At 45.6% G+C, this 21,024-nt stretch overlaps 1 protein-coding gene across 1 annotated transcript in view; it reads left to right on the top strand.

Moving 5' to 3' along the window:
- Positions 1-21,024, top strand: part of DLG2 (discs large MAGUK scaffold protein 2) — a 2,095,445-nt gene that overhangs the window by 278,798 nt on the left and 1,795,623 nt on the right. Inside the window, exon 3 of the mRNA XM_019524161.1 lies at positions 12,692-12,837. Within this exon, the coding sequence (XP_019379706.1) occupies positions 12,692-12,837 (146 nt within the window). The remainder of the gene's footprint in view (positions 1-12,691; positions 12,838-21,024) is intronic.

The raw sequence follows: 21,024 nt of genomic DNA, 5'->3' as shown, positions 1-21,024 counted from the left end.
TGATGTTCATTGCTCAGGGTCCTCAGGAGACTCCCAAGAGCCTGTCAAGCTGAGAGTTGCCTTGTGGGTTGGGATTGTGGTGGCCGTAGTTTATGACCTTGAGATGACTGTCTGCAACATCATCTGAGCTTTCTACGTGCTCCCTTTGCGCGGAGATTGGGAACCCGTCTGTGGTCTGAGAGTGCCTGCATGAGGTTAAGGGCGACAAACACATGCTCTGCACTTTTCCTCTGCCACGAGAACTTTTACTTTTGTTCTTTTGTGGTGTTACCTCTAGTGAAAATAAATGGTTTACCTATGGAAAGCAGAGATGACGGACAAATGGAAAACATAATGTGAATCAGGCTGAATCTGCTTGCCGGTGTGACTAGCAAAGTCGCTGTAGATGCAGTCTGAAGGCAGCAATAAAATAACTTTACCATGCTTTCCTGGTGCTGCAGCATTTCTGTGATATTCTTGATGGCTTACTCGTATCCCCTTGGAGATATTTCTGGCATAGATGATGTGTGCATGAAGCTCTTCCTTATGGCCGCTAGCTGGTGCTGTTACCCTGATTTGACAGCTCTGGGCTGCAGTTTTAGTCAGACACCATCAGGAGCCACTGCTCACAAGCATCTTGTCGCCTGCAGCATCTCAGTTCCTTGTCTTGCCGTGTGCAGGGAAGCAAAACAATTGGCAGGAGGTGCAGCAGAGAGCCAGTCGAAGGGCAAACCAGTCAAAGCGGCATCTCCACCCCTCTAGTTTCTCAGTGCTGCACTGAAGAGGTGTACAACGAGGGGGGAACCTCTTACATGGCCCCGCTCCATTGTCTAGAAACCAGGCTCCTGAACCAGTGGGTGGCTGTGACCAAGAGAGATCCCTGGGAATGGTACTAGGTAGTTCATACAGGGTAAAAAGTGATGCTCAGGGGTAAAGGCAAGGCCTTGACTCTTGGGGAAGGGAGGTGCCTAAAAGGGAAGGGCCTGGAGAGTGGTTGAGATCAGGGTTGTGTGAGGAGCAGGGGAGTTGGGATACCAGCACTTTTTTAAAGATAAAAAATAATGTTGTAAGCATGACAAAGAGACATTATGCTGTGAAAAACTTCCGTTGTTCTTTTATTTGTATTCACTTCTGTAAAAGGGAGTAGGCTGGGTGCTATAGGGAAAGAACACATTGTAGATGACCTAGGGCAGAGATGGAATAGATAGCACCCGGGATGAGTTGTTTTTGCATTCCCACACATTTCCATAGCCTGAGATGCTCCAAGGATGCATTCATTTTTAAATATACTACATTTCCTCTTAGCAAACCCTTCCCCAACCCACTGGTGCACAGCTACAATAGCAAAACGCATAACAGGGACTTGATTCTGTTTATGAAGCATTTAGCAATGATGCACCTTCAATTTTTTGGTTCAGTGTGCAGCACTATTCCTCCTGATATGTCGTAGGAAATTGAGTTTACAGCTGGTTACCTTCTGGAATAAAAAAGTAAATAATACAACCTCAAATTTCATTCAAGGAAAGTTTTGCTATGACTGCTGTCTCACCTATGAAAAATGCTTTTGATTCCTGGACTCTTGTCTGAGTAGTACAATACAGTGTTACCAGCTCTATGAATCCATTAGAGCTATTTAAGGAAAATATATTTGTTGCATTTTGAGCAGTCAGAATTGCACAAGAAAGCAATAATGTAACTGGGGAGTATAAAGACATCTAACTTCAGTTCTTTTGTTTGAATCATGTCAGAATCAGTCAGAGGAAAGTGCTGTTCCCAGCTTCTGTAATCCACCGCGGGGGATCTGCATGAGACACTTCAGGAGAAAAGAAACATGCAATGAGAATTACAGACTGCTGCATGAAACAGTAGAACCATCAAGCTACGTTGAAGTCGAGGGAAATTCAGTTCACATCAGTGGCCCTCAATTAAGTTTTCTAACCTATACAGTGAATAAGACAATCTTGCAGTCGGACCTTATTTGTTTGTCATAAGTAACATTTTTCTCTGTCTAGCGCACACAGATCAATACACAGTATTGGAAGAAGCTGCTTATATATCTCTAAGTTGATATAAAAAAATTACCACGCCTTAGTATTCTCTCTCAAGGAATATTTATCATCCTATGAAAAGTGTATTCTAATGCACATATACTTAGCAAGTTTCAAGCTTTTTTTTGTGAGTACTGACCAGTATAAGCTTCACTTTCTGTTTACGTATCTTTTCTAATGGATAAACAGTAGGGCTTATTTAGTGGTATGCTGTGGCTGTTTAATGCTGCAATGGAAAAGAGCTGTAACATTTACATTGAGGTTACAGCTAACACTGGCTTTGTACAAAGCACCCAAAGTGTGCGGATGAACTGGGTCCAATAAGGTGCGTGCCAAATGAGTGTGTGTGTGTACATACTTTGTATTGGTAAAATTTCACATCTGCATAATTCCCAGTGGGTAGCAAATACAAGTATTCATTACTCTGCTTTCCAGCAATTTAAAGGTTCTGTCAAGATTTTATATTCAGAAACAAAATGAGCAGAATTGCCTGCATGTTCAGTTCCTTAGAAAATTGTCACCCCAAGAGTATTATATATTATACATGTACACACAAACTAATGTGTCATAATAGTAAAAGATTAGGAACTGTAGGGGAAGCTAGGGTAGTCCATTTAGTATTGTGACTAGATATGCATAAAAGAGGGCTTTGTTTTTCTGAGGTATGGCTTCTAGACTATTATTTTTAGCATAGATTTCATTACTGTGGAAGAGGACTTGCACTTGTAGTTCTTGTTCTTTTTCTTTGCTTGTGATTTTTATTTGGCTCTGCTCATCAGTCCTTGGGTTACTGCTGAATATTTGCTTCCTCAAGCTTTTTTGGACAACTGCTCATGATCTGGAGGTTTCTGACAGGGCTGATCAGGTGAGTTCTGACCAGAGGTGTTTGTGCCCTGGGAGGCAGGGATGGCAGTAGGTGTCAGATTGGCAGCAGTGGCCACTGTTATGCTACTGTTTCTGAATGTAGGCTGATTGTTTTACTCTTACTTTTTCACTGCTCTTGTGTCACAGAATAATAGAAAATTAGGGTTGGAAGGGACCTCAGGAGGCATGACAGGTCTGTGTCCCGGGGTGCTATAGCACCCTTGGGGGACACACATCTCCTGCCTCTTCTGATCCCCTGGGGTGCCCTTTCCTCTTGTTTTCCTGCCACACCTTGATGTTGTTCAGAAGAGAAAGGTTGGGAGGCTGTCCTGAGGTCCAGAGGGAGTCCGGTCTACTGCTGAGCTGCCTGTGGCTGAACTGTCATGGCCCTTTGTACCTGTCGGTGCCTCAGGACACTAGGTGCTTTAAGGGCCGTGTACTTGGTCACTGCCTGCCCTACAGCCATGCTCATGCCTTGCAGATGTTACTGATTATAACTATAGTGGGGTGGTTTGCCCCAGTGCAAGGCTTGTCCCACTTAGGCCTCTAAGTCTTTATTAGAGGCTTTGGCCTTCTTGACTTTGGCCCCCTATTCTCTGGCTGGGCCTCCCTTTTGCCTAGGCGCACGGTACTGGACTTCAGCTCTCGGGTGCCAGCCCTGTCTCTTGCCCTGGCCCATCTCTCACCTGGGCCCCGGTTATAGACCTTACAGTCTCAGGCTGTCTCTACTGCCCTTCCAATTTCAGGCTTCTGACTCTCTTGGCTTCTGCCTGTGGCCTCCTCTTCTCCCCTTTCAGCCACAGCTGGTGAGAGCCAAGCTGTTACTTTAACAAAAACCTCCTCTACTCTGGGTAAACAAACATTGGTAGTGAAAGAAAAAGGGCAAGCTACCACTTGAAGGAAATCCTCCCCCACTCTGGCTAAGCAAACATTAGAACAGCCTTCATCTCCTGGGGCTCTCACCTCTCTGCTTTCGGAGCGCTTCCTTGCCTGCAAGAGGGTTTGTGCACAGCCGGTCTGTGCAAAGAGCTCGGCTCCCTGCACATCCCCAGTTCTCCTCCTTTTCCCCCTAGGTGTTCAGTTCATATTCCCCTGAATGCTGCCCTATCAGAGTCAAATGGCTCTTTATCCCACACTGCACTTCAGGTCTGCTGCATGATTCCCTTGCATCAGCTACCTCTGTGTCTATACCTCAGGCTAGCTGCTGTGTTTCCCCCCACTTTAGTAACAGGAGCCATTGGCTCCCTGTTACAGGAGGTCATCTAGTCCAACCCCCTGCTCAAAGCAGGACCATCCCCAACTAGATCATCGCAGCCAAGGCTCTGTCTAGCTGGATCTTAAAAACCTCCAAGGATGGAGACCCCACAACTCTCTGGGAAGTCTGCTCCTGTGCTTAACCACCCTCCTTGTGAGAGATTTTCTTAATATCTGACCTAAACTTTCCTTGCTGCAACTTGAGACCGTGACCTTGTGAGGTCCCTTTTAGCTCTACTTTCCTATGATCCTAGTTATAGTCAAGTAGGCTGTCCAAAATTGCTTTGCTAGGCAACAATGGGTAAGATGTGGGTAAGCCAGAAGAGTAGTCAGGTACATATCCACAGGAAATGCTTTCATTTTGCTAGGCACAGATGGAAAAAAAACACTCTAGGCCAGGGGTTTTCAACCAGGGAGAACGCCCCACTCCCCTCTCCCCCACTTGTCGACTGGCAGCTGGGGACACCCCTCCCACACTTGTCTGGCCACCGAGGGATTCCAGGCTTCTTCCCTAGCCGCCAGGGTACACTGACTCAAAAAGGTTGAAAAACCCTGCTCTAGGCTACAACTGCTGCCTGTGCTATCTGCTTCCTTATGGGCCTGATCCAAAGCCTGTTGAAATTGGTGGGAATCTGTTTGACTTGAATGGAGGTTGGATAAGAGCTGATAAGTGTGAGTCTCTGCATCACATGGTGACATGTATAGCAAGTTAGAAGGGAAGAAGTTTTTGCTGAAACATACACCATAAATTCAAACTCATCAATGTACAAGGTCAGCCTTTTAAACTTAGTTACTCTTGTTACATAGAATATAGATAGTACTGGGAAGACTGGCATCAATTTGTTTGTTTTCACAGTTCAATCTTTCCTCTTCCTCCCCCAGCTTTGTAAATGCAAGACAGCTATAACTGGAACTTTTCTCTCTACGCCATGCTTTCTTAGGCATGTGGTCCTGATTCTATTCCTGATTTACAGTTAAACTGGGATGAATTTAGCTGAAGTGGAAGACTTAAAAAGGGGTAAATATAGGGAAAATGGGACCCAAAAACATCTGTATCTTATTTGGAAAGTTTTAGTAGTAATATTGTATTTTGCATGAAAAGGCTTGCTTAGTTGTGTAACAAGCTGGAGAACAAATGTATACAAGCATATGGATCATTGGGAGGCAGTGCCGATGACTTGAATAAAAACTTAACACTTCTTCCACATATTAAAAAGAGTCTGGAAATCAGCTGGTATGGTGTAGGGTTCTGTATGATAGTAAAGAGGTATTAGGAGCAAATCTCAGCCCCTTCTCAATACTGGAATGATGAATGTTCCCACATTCCTTAAGGGGGATAAATGGTGGCAGATAGGATGGTTCCTTCCCAGTCCATAAAATACTAGTGGAGCCACTCCATACCTGCTTGTGCAGTAGAGAGTTTCTGCAGTAGCCACGGTCCCTTTAACCTGCTTCTATGGGTGTGTCCAGATAAGCACATATGTGCATTTTCCCAGGGACAAATAGCAGCACATTCATGCTCTGGCTCTTGGAGAGTTGCCCCAGGTGGGGTAGGGGAGGCTGGGGCCAGCACTTGGGCTGGCCCTGGCAGCCTTACTTGTGGGGGTGTCCCAGGGCTCCAGTGGTAGCGATCCAGCAGCAGGGAGCCTGGCCGGCAGCCGGAGTGTGACTCTGGCTAGCCAGGATCCAGTTTAAGGCAGCACACGCTGCTACCACATGTGCCACCCTGCTTTTTTCTGCCACAGGTTTTTTTGACACCAGGGTCTCCTGGTGTCAAATAAAAACCACTGCATTGCTAGTTAGCTGTGCGGTGAACCTGGGCATTTGGAGTGCATGTGGTTTGTGATGCCACAGATGGGTCTGTAGCACCACAAACCTCACATGTGTGCTCATCTGGATGCACCCTATCAGTCATTCCTACCTAGTAGATCTACACAGGCCTCAATGCACTGGCCATTCCTGAATCCATCCCAAATTCTTTGAGCCTAGTTGTTGCAGATGGATTTGAGACTCTCTTGCACACTCATTTGCTATCCTCTGCCACTGATCTCTCTTGGCCTGGCAGCTTCTGAGGTCTTGTGCACAAATTACTTAGACTCGTTCTTAATATTTGTAACAGACTTTGAAAACCTTGTCTGAATAGAACCATAGAAGTGCATATGATTATTATTATTCTGCTCCTCTGAAGTTGGTATTCTCTGACCTTTAATCATTTTCCCTTCAATTTATCGCTCTTTCTGGGGCTGAGGCGACTAGAACTGAAAGCGGCAGTCACTGTATTGAATCATCTTCTTTTCTCTCTCTCTCATTAGCATGTCAGTGAAGGCTCCTGTGGTCACAGAAGGAATGTTTGAATGCAGATTAGTCAACTATAAATTTTGTCATTGGAATTTTCTTACGCTCATAATTCATTTAACCTTTCTGCTGGCAGAGCAGTCATAGTTTCTTATAATGAATTAATATTGTGATTTTTCTATCAATTACACACACCCAAGCTGTGTTAAAAGAACATCGTTATGGCTGGAAAGTCCAGCAGTCAAAGATTAAAGATGAGGGAGGCTTGTGCAAACTTATCATATCATACTGTGATTCTCCCCATGACCCCTGCCTCAGTCAGTGAAGGGGATGGAACTGCTTTGGGGATATAGCAGAGTTGTGGCATAAAGAGGATTTGTTCATAGATTCCATATCTCATTCGTTGCGGAAGTTGGAAAGTTTGCAGTGAATCAGGCAGATGGGTGCATGAAGGGAAAAAGGGAATCTCATGGATAAGACAGTTGAATATCACCTCAAGGATGTGGCTTATGCCCTTACTGCCATAGTATTTCTGTGTGATGCTGTCCAGTCCACTTGAACCAGTTCTGGAAAGGTGACCACTAACTGTCTCATTTTCTGAGAAAGTGCCCAACTAGAGAACTGGGATGCTGATTTGCAGCAGTGCTTAGAACTCAGAGCTACAAGGCAGGTCAAACAGAGCTGTACTTTGAACACACAACTTTAGCATGTTATACAGTACTGACGTACTCATTATATAAAGCAAAGTTCTTGGGTAACTCAGGGTATAGACAGACATACCTATGAACAGGGCCGGTTTAACACATAGGCAAACTAGGCACATGCCTAGGGCCCTAAGTGAAGAAGGGGCCTAGTTGTGCTTATTTTACATATTATAATTATTGATTGAAAAAAAGTAGCGGCCCATCAATTTGTTTGTGTAGGGCCCACTAAAGGGCTAGTCTGGCCCTGCATATGAAGTACTTAAAGATCTAATTTTTACTGAAATGTTTCAGTAGTGTACAGATGTACAACTGCCTCCCAGCTAAAGCATCACTGTGAAGCACTTCAAAGTTATCTTTCATCCAGGGTCATTTTTGATATTGTTTGGGCTGATTTGTAGTGCTATAATGCTGTTCATCATCTGTCCACTCAATGTTTATAGTGCTTTAGAGTGTTGTAAATGTTACATCTATCCCTGCTGTCAAACTGGTACACAGAATTAGTAGTTACTTTTGATCTTCACTTCTCTGTTCCTCAGTTCTCAATATATAAACTGGGAAAAAAGCACTACTTCACCTCACAGGGCCATTGCAAAGATGAATTAATGTTTGTGTAGCTCTCACATGCAATAGTGACTGCATCACAGAAAACATTAGTAATTCTGTCTTCATAGCAGAGCTTAACTAGCTCATACACTAAGGCCAGGGACAGACATTCAAAAAGCCAGAGCCTGAGTTGATTTAATCTTTGCAGGTTAGTCTAATCTGGCTAGGCTGAACCAGTTTGTAACTGCACAGACAATACCTCTGGACTGAAAAAACGCAGGGACATGCCTGCGATGGCTTAGGCTAGAAGCTGGGGAAGGTGGGGGTGCTAGAGTAGCCCTCCTTTCCCTTCCATAGTGCTGAGCTGAGGGAGAGGCATGGCCAAGCCCTGGCAGGATGCTCTGATTAGGGAGGGGTTCCCCCGCCCCAACCTCCACTGTTGATAACAGAGCATTTAGTTACACAGCAGGGAATTATACAGGGACTTTTTAGCATTTATCAGCCTGTCAAACAAAACAAAAGCCCCTCTCATTATTTCAAGCTCTTCTTAAACAACTTTTTTCCAAGGAAGGAATGGAGGGACATTACCAGCTACCTGTTGATTAGCTCCAAAAAGCCCTAAGCCAGCATTGTCCTGTCTGCCTTTGTTCTGTCTCCCACAACACAGACACTAGCCAGCATGTGGTATGCTAGCTAGTAGTGTGCATCTGTGTAAGGCAGAGGGGAGGGGGGAATCCCTGCTTGAGCAGAGAGTGGGGGGTAGAGCAGGAGGAAGCCAGGCAGATGATGCTGTACCTGCAGTCTCTGCCATAGCTACAGCCAGGGAGCAGAGGGGCGGGCCAGCCCTACTGGGCTGGAGCAGACAGCAGTGCCCCACCCAGAGTTGCAAAGTATCTGGGATGCTGGGAGACTCTGGTTTAACTTTAACCTGGAAGGGGTCTGGGACAGACATTGCATAAACCGGTTTGACCCAAATCAGTTAAGTCTGATACTACATTCAGCCAGGTTTATCTCAAACCAGTTTCAGCCATTTTCAAACTGGTTTATGTGCACTGAACATCAGTTCTGTTACAGGTTTAAACCAGTTTCTGATCACTTAAACTGGTTTGTGTAATGTCAGTCCCTAGCCTAAGTGATGAGGAGAAAACAAAATATTCACTGGCACACTGGCAATCTGCACTTTGAGCGAGGCAGGGATCCTACATAAATGTATAGCATATGATTAGATGCTGTAGCATATGTAGATACTACATACAGTTACATACTGTATCATAATGAATATGCATAAGGGGCCATATAAAGAACTCCAAGTCTTTTTTTGTTGTTGTTGATCCCTTTAAAAAAAGGCAGATTCTGCTCAATCTTACACTGATGTAAAACAAGGAGAGTCCATGGACTTACACCAACACAACATGCTGTCACTCATCCGATTGCTTCAGCTGCAGCAGCTGCTGGATTCTGTGCCCACCCCCTCCCTTCTTTGGCTTTTGCTGACTGCCCCTGCCCCAGTGTGTGTGGCAGAGCAATATGGTCCAACCTAAGTAGCTGAGGGTGAGTCATCAGCAGCATGGGTTTTTAGTGCAGTGGTGGGAGTAGGGGTGGGCAGGCATGTGGTGCAGAGGTGTGGGTGCACAAGCACACAGTGCAGTCAGGGGTGGAGGAGTTCTCATACAGCAAGTGGCCCAGAGGGCCCGTGTCTCACCCTGGTGCAGCCCATAGGTGTGCTTCCCCCACTGGTGTAGCCCACAGGGTGTTCAGCTCTGAGCCACATAGACATCCTTGACTTAGAGGCTAACTGGTCCCCTTATGCGTCTTCTTATAAGTCGTTAGGGTGAGAAGTAGTGAACCATGGTAGACGGTCACTGAGAATAGAAGTTGCATGTTTTGACCAGATTAGTGACAGCATCATTTAATAAAGGACTTGGTACCTTATATGTGTCTGTATATATTTGTAAAATTATACTGATACATTTTTCCAGCACTTGGGCCTGTCAGACAACATTAAGGAATTAATCTGACAGAGAAAATTTGGCTTTCCACATCCTCAAGGAGGAAGTATCCCAAATAAAGTACCCAATTTTTCTCTCTCTGATTATTTCATCTTAAAATATAAGAGATTCCTTGTGGCAATGTATCTTGATCTCTTAAATTCGAGAGACAATTCAAGACAACCTAACTGAGCAACAGGTAAAAATACGATTATTAAGGATTGCAAATAACCCCTAAATTAACAACTAAATGAATGCATTGCACTGAACTTGGATGAATAAAATCTGTGGCATCAAACACTTCTGAAAAATGCATAAAGATCATAGATCTCTCCTGACGAAGTGTTTGTAAGTGAGGGATTAGGTAGAACAACTGCTCAGGTGCCAAACGAAGAGAGTATTTTTGGTTCCTGTTTACCTTACTACATGGAGTTGAGACACGGACAATATATAGGAGACACCTCAAGTCACTGAAGGAGAACCATAAATACTAGCTGTGGAAGATCCTTCGAATCCAGTGGGAAGATAGATGCACCAACATTAGCATCCTCTTGCAAGCAAACATCGCAAGCATTGAGATGATGATCACCTGACATTAATTTCACCACGCTGGCCAGGTTATCCAGGTGTCCAACTTCAGACTCCCGAAGCAAGTTTTATTCTCTCAGCTCAGTCAAGGTTTATGCTCAAGAGGAGGACAGAGAAAGTGCTTCAAAGATGTCCTCAAGGCCAATTTGAAAAAAAATGCAAATCATTATCAACTCATGGGAGACTGTTGCCCAGGATTGCCCCAAATGAAGGAAGTCTGCTGCAAGGATCTTAGGACTTTGAAACATTACAACAACAACAGGAGATGGATAAATGGGAGATGCAGAAACAGCATCTTGCAGACTAAACCCAGAACTCAGAGCCATCCATCCCACACGGAAACGTGTCCAAGCTGCAATAGAGTTAGTTGATACTGGATAGGCCTTGTAAGCCATATTCAGACCCACAGATAAGACAATCATGAAAGGCAGTCATCCTTGACTGTGTGGGACTGCCGATGATGAAGATGATAATGATCTCCTTACTTTTTTGGGAATTGGACAACTTCCTCATACAGATTTAATTTGCATAAGATTCTAGTGCTTTGCTTGGTTTTCCTTCCTTTATGTCACATCCAAGAGGGAGGCTGGATTTTGGTTACCATAAATGGCAATAGCAATGCTGCTGTGATGGTTTTAAATATGGCCTCCCCACTATCTCAACCCTCTTGCTATTCTAGCTCATGCTTCTCTTCATCTAATCATTTCTGCTACAACACACTCATACCCTTGCCACTATCCACCCATTTTCTCATCCCCATTAGTTGGGTGATTGGGTGTCACACCAAATTTCTTTTGCAAATTACAGCACCTAATTTGTGCTCTCATTGACTGAGTGGGAAGCTATTGTCTTTTTCTACAGGGAGAGTGATTTTTTGCTTATGGAAATATAAAGTGACATACTGTAGTATATTTGCTGTGTTCCAGAAACTTTTATAACTGCAAGTATGCTGAACTGCTCTTTTTACATACCAGATGTCATAATCCTAGAGAGGGAACCTGGAGTTTTCTTAGAACAGAAAGACTGTTAGAAGGTGTTTCTCTTTTTACATTTGTAGATCTGTATCTTTTTACATATGTGTACCACATGAGATATGTAGGAGTTAGTTTTTGAGGGCACACATACAGAAAACAACCTTTAATGTCCAATTGCAAGTACTGTACTCCTGCTTCTTGTCTGACTGACTCCTGTCAACCCAATAAATACTCTGACAGCTATAGCAGCACATGCAACAGCCACAGGCCAAAGACTAGCTGATTCCAGCTGGTAAATTACCTAGATTTTGTTACATATTATGTTTTATGTGCCTTACCTGGAGTTACAATATAAATTGATCCGGCAAAGAACCACATATACCATTTCTACCTTTGCTATGCAAATTCATGTGTTGGAATAAAAAAACCTCCAGATTCCCATTGTAGCTATTGCTCTATAGTTGTTAAGTTTAATGGTAAAAGTTCAAAATTCTTAGCATTGTATAATATATAGATTCCTGTGAATCCCTCTGCTCAGGTCATTCAGTAAGTGTGTTTTATTAACATGGCAATATCCCTGCCAAACTAATGCTCACACTTGATGGCTGTTTTATTATTTTTAAAAGAACAATGTATGAGACACCTTTTTTTTCATCATCTTATGCTAGTGCCAAGATATTGTGTGATATGTTAGATGAAGGTTAGTCTGACTTGCAGGTATCAGAAATAAGGAGTTGATCGGTTCTCATCTCCCTTTGGCTGGTCAATGAGAGGTAGAAGCCTCTTGCCGGAGGAGGGGGTTTCACTTATGTTCTGCAGTGGGTGGTTTCCCTTCTCTCTGGGCTGTTCCATCATTGAAAATCCAACCGAGTCTCCCATCTAAGATGGATGGATGTCATGCCATAGGAACAGGGAGATAAACTTTCGAAAGGGTTAATTTAACTAACTAGAGGTAGTTTGTGACTGGCCCAGCCAGAGTGGCCTTTGAGCTTTCTTAACAGATTTCTCATTCACTAGCGGCAAGGACTCAAGCAGGTGTTAGGGCTGAACATCTTTTGAGATGCCTAATATTTAGCTGTTTTCTCATTTTCTTTCCAAGATAATTTGAATTGTTTTTTTTCTTGTACAAGATCTTGCTCTATATAAATGGTTGGGATTTGTGTATAATTTCACGCAGAGCATTTTTTCAGTCTTTCCTTATAATTATTATTCATGTGTTTCCTTCAAACAGCCAACAAAATCCTTTAAAGCAGGAAATTTTCTCAGAAACCTACATGACATTTTAGAAAACTAGTTTACATATTCGTGCCTGCTGCTAGAAATAATAATATGTGCTTATCGTTATAATGTAGACTCCAAAGTGCATAAATATGTACTAGTTAGAGATAAATATCAGGGACTGCAAAATCCAGCATATCAAATGAAGTCTCTTACTTGTTTCTTTTTACTAACAGATATTCAAGAGTTTTATGAAGTGACTTTGCTAAACTCCCAGAAAAGCTACGAGCAAAAAATAGAAGAAGCAAACCAAGTAGCAGAGAAGTGGGAGAAGACAAAATCTTCTACTACATGTCATGAAAGTCTGCAGAGAAACCATGAGGTACTATGCTAGAAGAATAGTTTAATGTTATCTCACAAATAATAGATAAATAGTTGGAAGTGATCGTAATGAATCATATTGAATAGATAGCTCAGGAGGTGAAAGCAATGTTTTACAGTAGGCAGAATGGCCTTTTGGTTAGGTAATGTACTGGAACTTAGAGCGGGTTCTGACTCTGCCCTATACATCTGCTGTCACTTTGGTTATACTACTTAATCTCTCTGTGCTTCAGGTCCACACCTATAAAATGGGAAATACAGTACTACTACTCCACCTCTTCTGTTTATCTTTCCTAATGAAACTTTGAGTTCACACTTCATTAGGGTGTGGACGGAAGTAACAACTGAACTGTTTTGAATGGTCGACAACAGTGGTGAAGCTCACTTTTTGGCACCCCAGGATCTACCACACGCCCCCCCCAGGCCCCCTGACTCCTGGACAAGCTGCCTGGGCTCTGACCCCACACACCTAGCTCAGTTTGTGTGGCGGGGACTGTGGCTCAACCCAGCCACGTGTGGCCTGCCACTCCTGATTGTGGAGCATCTGACAGACTGAAATCGAGTGTCAGAGGCTTCATGATTGACCAGTCAGTCGAGACCAACTGGTTGGTAATCACTAGTCTACAAGCATACATGCTCTTTGAAGTGTTTCAAAAGCTGCCAAACTGCTCTAAAATGCTAACTCTTTAAATGAGGTGTTCTTTGGGAGTGTTTCACTTTTTGTTCCTTCTGCACAGCCCCAGAGCTGTCAGAGCTGGGCCTTTCAGTCCCAGTCCCCTCCCCTCTAAGGGGAAGAGGAGAGATTTGAGGGATTTGGGACTGGGACTGGAGAATTGGGATCATGGCAGCAACGATTCCCTGTTTACCTGGGGGAGTGGGGAATGGATCTGCAGATTGCTGTAGCTTCTTTGAATACCTCCTGGCTGGTGCTAGAGAAGGGTACACTGTTTTGAAATGTTCCAGCCAAGAATGCTCCAGAGCATTGTATGTCTACCTCCTGGTTGAAAATACTAGTTTTTGAAATGTTTCCAAGTGTGTTTCACTTGGAAACATTTCAGAGGTTACTTTTGGGCACAGCCAGACATTAGAGCCTTGCTCTAACATGTGGCACTTTACATAAAGTGCCATTATTCATAGATTCATAGATGTTTGGGTTGGAAAGGACCTCAGCAGATCATTGGGTCTGACCCCCGGCTCTGGGGAGGAAAGAGTGCTGGGGTCAGATGACCCCAGCCAGGTGCATGTCTAGCCTCCTCTTAAAGACCCCCAGGGTAGGGAAGAGCACCACCTCCCTTGGAAGCCGATTTGTGACACATGTGGCTCTTCATGGTCCGTCCACTAGTGACCCTGCAACACTGGTTATGGGCCAACTGCCCACCTTCTCTCCTGCCATGCCTTGTTGTTACTTGCTTAATTAGAGGATGTTAATTAAGCGGGAGGCTGCCCATTTTCTGCCCCGATGCCTGGGGCACTACCTGTGGCTCCTTTCCTCCCCTTACACCGCAGCCCAAGCCTTGCGGATGTACCTGACGTTGTTCGGGTCTGTTCCACTCTCGCAACCTGCACCCCACTGGTGCCCTGGCTTGCCTCACAACCCGCGCCTCACCAGTGCTCTGGCTTGTCTCTTGTAACTTGTGCCACACAGGCATTTTGGCTTGTCTCTCGCAACTGTGGCCCTCTGGCACTCGTCAATCACTGCCCCCTTTGCTCTGGGGCTTCTCACGCTGCCCCCTCTCTGGGGCTTCTCACGCTGCCCTGGGGCTCAGGTGGCCGTAGCTGTACCTGGCCCCAAATCTCTCTCTCGGGGTCTCGAACCCCCTGCTGGGCTCAGGCAGCCTCAGCCTTGCCTGGCCTCCGATTCTTTGCTCCCCTTTTCAGAACTGGGGTCAGTGCACCCCCAAATGCTGCACCCTCTCTGGCACCAGGGTCCCCACGCTACCATGGAGCCCCTATGAGGCCTCTTCCAACCCCTAATAGCTTCACCTGGTCCCCCGGTCTAAATAGTGAACACAAAAAAAACCCCACAAGCCCCCGGGCTACAACATAAAATCTAAGCCATCTGGCTAAAACCACATTCAATTCCTACCAGGGAATTCTCCACCCCATACCAGCAATCAGGAGCGGCTCGTGCAGTTAGGCTTCTCCTTGCTGTTTGCTCTGGCAGAGCTCCTTCTCCCTTGGCTGCCAGCAGGAGACTGCCTGCCTGGCCTCAGCCTGGGGTTATTTGGGAGCCAGACCCTGCCCCTCCCAGTCAGCTGACTCCCACTGGTTACCCTGGCAACCCACAGCTGGATTCCTTACTTATCACTCCACAAGTAGCAGGCACCTCACTACCATTCCAGATTCTAGCAACCCTCACCATAAAGAAGTTCTTCCTGATGTCTAACCTAAATTGCTTTCCATCAGTTTGTGGCCATTGTTCCTAGTTACTCTAAGGGGTGTCCTGGTAAACAGAGCATCTCCTATTCCTTGCTGCCCCTCTTCTTCCCTACCCCTGAAGAATTTGTAGGCAGCCACAAGATCACCTCTCAGCCTTCTCTTGCAGAAGCTGAAGATATCCAGGGCCCTCAATCTCTCTTTGTAGGGCTTTGCATGCAGGCTCCTGACCATATGAGTGGCCCTCGTCTGAACCCTCTCAGGTTGTCCAGATCCCTCTTGAAGTATGGCACCCAAAACTGGACACAGTACTCCAGCTGTGGCCTGACCAATGTTGCATAGAGGGGAAGTATTGCTTCCCTGGACCTGTTTGTCATGCACCTGTTAATATATGATAAAGTGCAGTTAGCTTTACTGATTGCTTCATCACATTGATGACTCATGTTCATCTTGGTGTCAACAATGACTCTGAGATCCAAGGACCAAGCCATGGGCACCTGGTGCCTCTTGAGTCAGGGAATGTGGGGGAGGAGTGGGTCCCCTGGCAGCCGATTGCTGTGACTGGGGTGGGGGGGAGGGGGTGTCCCCTGGCGGCCAATCGCACTGACCGGGGCCAATCTCACTCATCAAAAAGAGCAGCCACGCTGCTTCTGGCAGTCCTGAAACCACTTCTGGTGCTCCTGCCTGCCCACCTACCCATCGCCTAAACAGGGAGTGCAGCCTGACAGGGGCATCAGCGCTCTCAGGGGGTGCATGTTCACCCCTGTGTACCCCCTACACATTGCCTCTGGACCGAGCCCTGTGGGACTCCACTGCCCACATCTTTCCAGGTCAATACCAACCCATCCACCACCACTCTCTGGGTGTGACCCCTAAGCCAATTTGCCACCCACCTGACTGTAATCATCTATGTCACAGCCTCTCACTTTATCTGTGAAACTAGGATGAGATACCATATCAAAAGTTTTCTTAAAATCCAAGTAGAAGACATCTACCTTGATTCCTGCATCTAAACATTCTGTGACCTGGTCATTAAAAGAAACAAGGTTAGTCAGGCAGGATCTACCTGCTATAAATCCATGCTGGTTGCCCTTCAGCATTGATTTTTCTGCTGAACTCCCACAAATGTGATCCTTAATAATTCTTTCAAACGTTTTCCCGAGGATGGAGGTGAGACTAACTGCTCTGTAGTTACCTGGATCTTCCTTCCTCCCCTTCTTGAAAATAGGGACTACACTGGCCCTTTTCCAGTCCTCTGGGACATGACCTGAGCACCAAGAGTGCTCAAACTGCCATGCCACTGGCTCTGCTATGACACTGGCCAATTCCTTCAGCACCCTTGGATGAAGATCATCCGGGCCTGCTGACATAAACACATCCAGCCCTTCCAAGTGTCCCTTCACTAAATCTGTGCTAACAGTTGGTGGGCTGGTGTCCTTTTTGTGCCTACCCATGATCCAATTGGGAGATTTGTCCTGATCCATGTTCAGGCATACAGAAGCAAAAAGCTCATTGAAGAACTCAGCCTTGTCCACCCATCTGTCACTAATTGCCCTAGTTTATCCTGTAGGGGTCCTATGCTACCCTGCACCTGCTTTTTACTCCCTTTATACCTGAATGACTTTTTGTTGTCTTTAATTTTTGCTGCCAGACTAAGTTCCATTTGTGCTTTGGCCTTTCTGTCTGCCACCCTGCAAGTGTGGGCCAAGTAGGTGTACTCTGCCTTAGTAGCTACCCCCTGCTTCCACAGCCTATGTGCCTCTTTTTTTGCCCCTAGGCTTTCCTGGATTTCTCTTTTCAGACAGGAGGGTTTCTTGGCCCCTTTTCCCCCTTTCCTGCACAATGGGATTGTCTCCATCTGCACCTCTAAGATTGTTCTCTTTACGAATGACCACCCTTCCTGGACTCCCATTTCATCAATGCTCCTGTTCTTCAGTGCCTCACTAACTAATAGGGCTGTGAGAAACTTCAGCAGCTATTTTGTTTTAGAGGTGTTTTGGGCTGCTTCAGCACCTGAAACACCAAATTTGAAACAAAACGGAAGGCTCAGAAACATCTTCAAAATGAAACAAGGCATCGGAAATATTTCAGAAAATTTTGGAGTTTAGGAGCTAGTCTTGCAGGGAAACAGCTGTATTCTGCTGCCCTGCCATACGACTCGGCTCTGCAGGGGGCAGAGATCTGTGCCAGGAGTCTCCTTGCCACTGCTGCCCACCCCTCACTGCCCCAGTGACGCGGGGCTGCATGAGGTGGGCAGCAGCAGTGAGGAGACCCCTGACACAGGTCTCTGCTCCCTGCGGAACCAAGTCGTGCAGCAGGGCCCAGCAGGCTTGCTTGCCACTCTGCACTGCTTCCCTGCCCCACGACCCAGCGTAACAGGGATTGGAGATCTGCCTGGGGGTCTCCTTGCCTGCATAGAGGGCAGCAGCCCTACCCCTCCCCTGGACGAGCCACCCACGGCCCTGTCCTGCTACCCACTGGGGCCCTGCAGCCCCTGGCCCCAAGCCCTGCCTGGTTGGGTAGGGCTGTGCGAAGTTTGCAGCCCGTTCAAAACAGATTCAGAGGACATTCTGCCGAAACAAAATGAGACACAAGAAGTCTACGGGCCAACGAGAGGTAAAGCACTGCTTGACTTGGTACTGGCAACCGGGGACGACCTAATCAGCAACCTAATGATCGATGGGCAGCTGGGTGACTGCGACCATGAGCTGATCACATTCACCATCCACCATAAAGCTGACAAGTCAGTCAGCAATACAGAAATCCTCAACTTCAGGAAAGCTGACTTTGACAAGGTCAGGAGGCTTGTCGGTGAGACCCTAAGGGACCATGACCCCAAGGGGAGGGGAGTTCAGGAAGAGTGGTTGCTCCTCAAGGGAGTGATCCTCAATGCACAAGCTAAGGCTATTCCATCTCAGAGGAAAGGCAGTGAAAGGGAACAGGAGCCTCCTTGGCTCTCCAGGGAACTAGCAGACATCCTGCGGCTAAAAAGAAAGGTCTACAAAGGATGGAGGATGGGATCCACCTCCAAGGAGGAGTATTCCGCTCTGGTCCGGTCCTGCAGGGAGCAAACCAGGAAAGCCAAGGCTGTGACTGAACTCCAACTAGCTACAAGTATCAAGGATAATAAAAAGTCCTTTTTTAGATATGTGGGGAGCCGGAGGAAAAGCAAGGGCAATATTGGACCCCTGCTAAACCAGATGGGACAACTGACAACCGATGCCCAGGAAAAAGTGAACCTACTAAATGGGTACTTTATGTCGGTCTTTCATCAGTCCCATGGGACACCCCTGCCCATTATGAGACAGGGAGGCCCAGGTGAGGGAGATTCCTCGCCCTCCATCAATGCTGACCTCATGAAGGAATACCTTGAGAGGCTGGACACCTTCAAGTCAGCTGGCCCTGCGTTCAGTTTTGAGCTCCAGAATTCAAAAAGGAGGTGGAAAAGCTTGAGAGAGTCCAGAGAAGAGCCATGCGCATGATCAGAGGTCAAGAAAATAGACCTTAAGGCAACAGGCTGAGAGCCATGGGACTCTTCAGCCTGGAAAAGCGCAGGCTCAGGGGTGATCTGGTGGCCACCTACAAGTTTATCAGCGGTGTTCACCAGGATCTGGGGGAATGATTGTTCACCAGAGTGCCCCAAGGGATGACAAAGTCGAACAGTTATAAACTCCTGCAAGACTGTTTCTGGTTGGACATAAGGAAGAATTTCTTTACTGTCCGAGCCCCTGAGGTCTGGAACAGCCTGTCATCGGAAGTGGTTTAAGCACCTAGTTTGAACGCCTTGAAGAGAAATTTGGATGCATATCTTGCTGGGATCCTTTGACCCTAGCTGACTTCCTGCCCTTCAGGGGGGGGGCTGGACTCGATGATCTTCCGAGGTCCCTTCCAGCCCTAATGTCTGTGAAATCTATGAAAACAGGACAGTGATCCAAAACACTGAAACGAATCACTGTCCTCTGAAATGGCTTAATCTGAAACCAAATCAAAACACAGCCATTTTGTACAGCCCAGCTAACTAATGTCCTGAGCATGCTGAGTTAAAGCCCCTTCTCCAATCCTGTTGGGTTGGAGGTAGGGTGGAGCTAGCCTGTACTGGCTCTGGCAAGCAGGTAGGGGTGCTCCAGCAGCCTCCAAGCAGGCTCCCAAACTTTCCTCTCCCCATTTCTGCCTCTCCTCCCTGCTCCTGTTAATGCCTGTCAGTATGCTATGACCTGTGGCTTGTGATGTTTATCTTAGCTTGGTGGTTTTCTTCTTAGCTCTGTCAAGCATGTGAGAGATTTGTCTAAACATTGTAACCAAAGTTTTAATACTTTCGTTCCTAAAATAGCACCCCCAGGTGCTAGGCTGCCATATTTTCCCTTGAACGTTATCTCAGCACTTGGGTTACCAAGATTTAAGCACCCTAATCTGTTATCTGGAGCTGGTAGAAGGATTTGAACCCTTCCTCTACTGTGAGTGGTTCAAAAAGCTCTTTCTGGTTAATAATGACCAAAGACTGCCAGGTGGCCTACATGAACTAAACTGGTCATTTAATTATCTTCCTGGGAATACAAGTTGACATCTTCATAACTAATGAATTGGTGCTGCTGTCAGTAGAGTGCATAAAGATTGAATGGACATGGTGTGAAAACTGCCCTCTCTCACGTCAATGCCAAAAACACGGCGTACTGTACAGAAGTTTGTATGGTCTAGTATGAATATATAGATACTTTTTAGCTTCCACAGGTCAATTCAGCATGTCTTGTAAGCCCAAAATTTGCGTAGAAGAACACGTTGAAATAACACACACACTAAGAACAATGCAGTCGCATTTTTTACACAACTGGTCCAAAAGCCAAATGAGATCTACAGGCAGCTAGAAATGAAGAGCTCTTAAGAAACTAAAATTTTAATGTAAAAATTAACTAGTAAAAAAAAATTCAGGATGAATGTATCATGTAGTGTTTGAACAGAATCACAGCAAATGAAACTAAACCTTACCACAAGGTATTTTCTGTGAATGATTTAACACGAGACTCCCAGTGGAAGATACAATTAGCTAACCTTGCTACTCTGAAATGCTTCTGGAACAACACTGTCTGCTTTAAGAAGGTGTAAGTGAATTAACTTCCAGTATGTTCTCACTTGAAGTACCTGAACGCTATTCTTCTTTCATGTAGACCTTGTGAAAGCATTTGACTCTCAGCTCCATCTTAATCTCCTTCTTTTCTGAGGGGTTCACTGTCAGGCTGGCACAAGGGAATTCACATTCATGTGAATGGAGATGGAGGGTATGGCTGCATCCAAGTATATCGCAGTTGAACAATTTCTCCTAAAGATACAACAAAGCAATTGAAAAGATTACTGATGCAAAAAATCAAAATCTGGGTGCCTAGGTTGGGATTTGTGGGTGGGCTACTTTTCAGAATTGCTTAGCACCAACAGATTGTATTGACCTAATGCAAGCCAGAGGTAGCCAGCACCTTTGGAAATCAAAGCTAAATATGTATTTAAGCATCTAACTTTAGGTACCCGCAATAAAAAATGTAAGCCTTTTTTTACTTTTAATAGCAATTACATTTTTAAAAAATCAAACAATATTAGCACAGGCAGTTTCCCTATTATGGAATAAATTCTCCCTAGGACACTGCTTTCTATTAACTTCCCCCTCTCTAGCCCCCCCACCCCCACCTACAAAAAACTAAAGGAAGATCCAACTCTCCTTTTAACCTTAAAACTCAAAACCACCATCAAAGCATTTCCATCTGAACTACAAGAAAAACTACAGAACTTGATCCCCCCACTACCTAACCCTGGGACTTTTTACATG

This window comes from Gavialis gangeticus, unplaced genomic scaffold, assembly GCF_001723915.1.
Source record: "Gavialis gangeticus isolate Ggan-Ray unplaced genomic scaffold, GavGan_comp1, whole genome shotgun sequence".
NCBI classification, from domain to species: domain Eukaryota; kingdom Metazoa; phylum Chordata; order Crocodylia; family Gavialidae; genus Gavialis; species Gavialis gangeticus.
The sequence above is the reverse complement of the archived record's forward strand: the minus strand, read 5'-3'. Positions and strand labels throughout refer to the sequence as shown.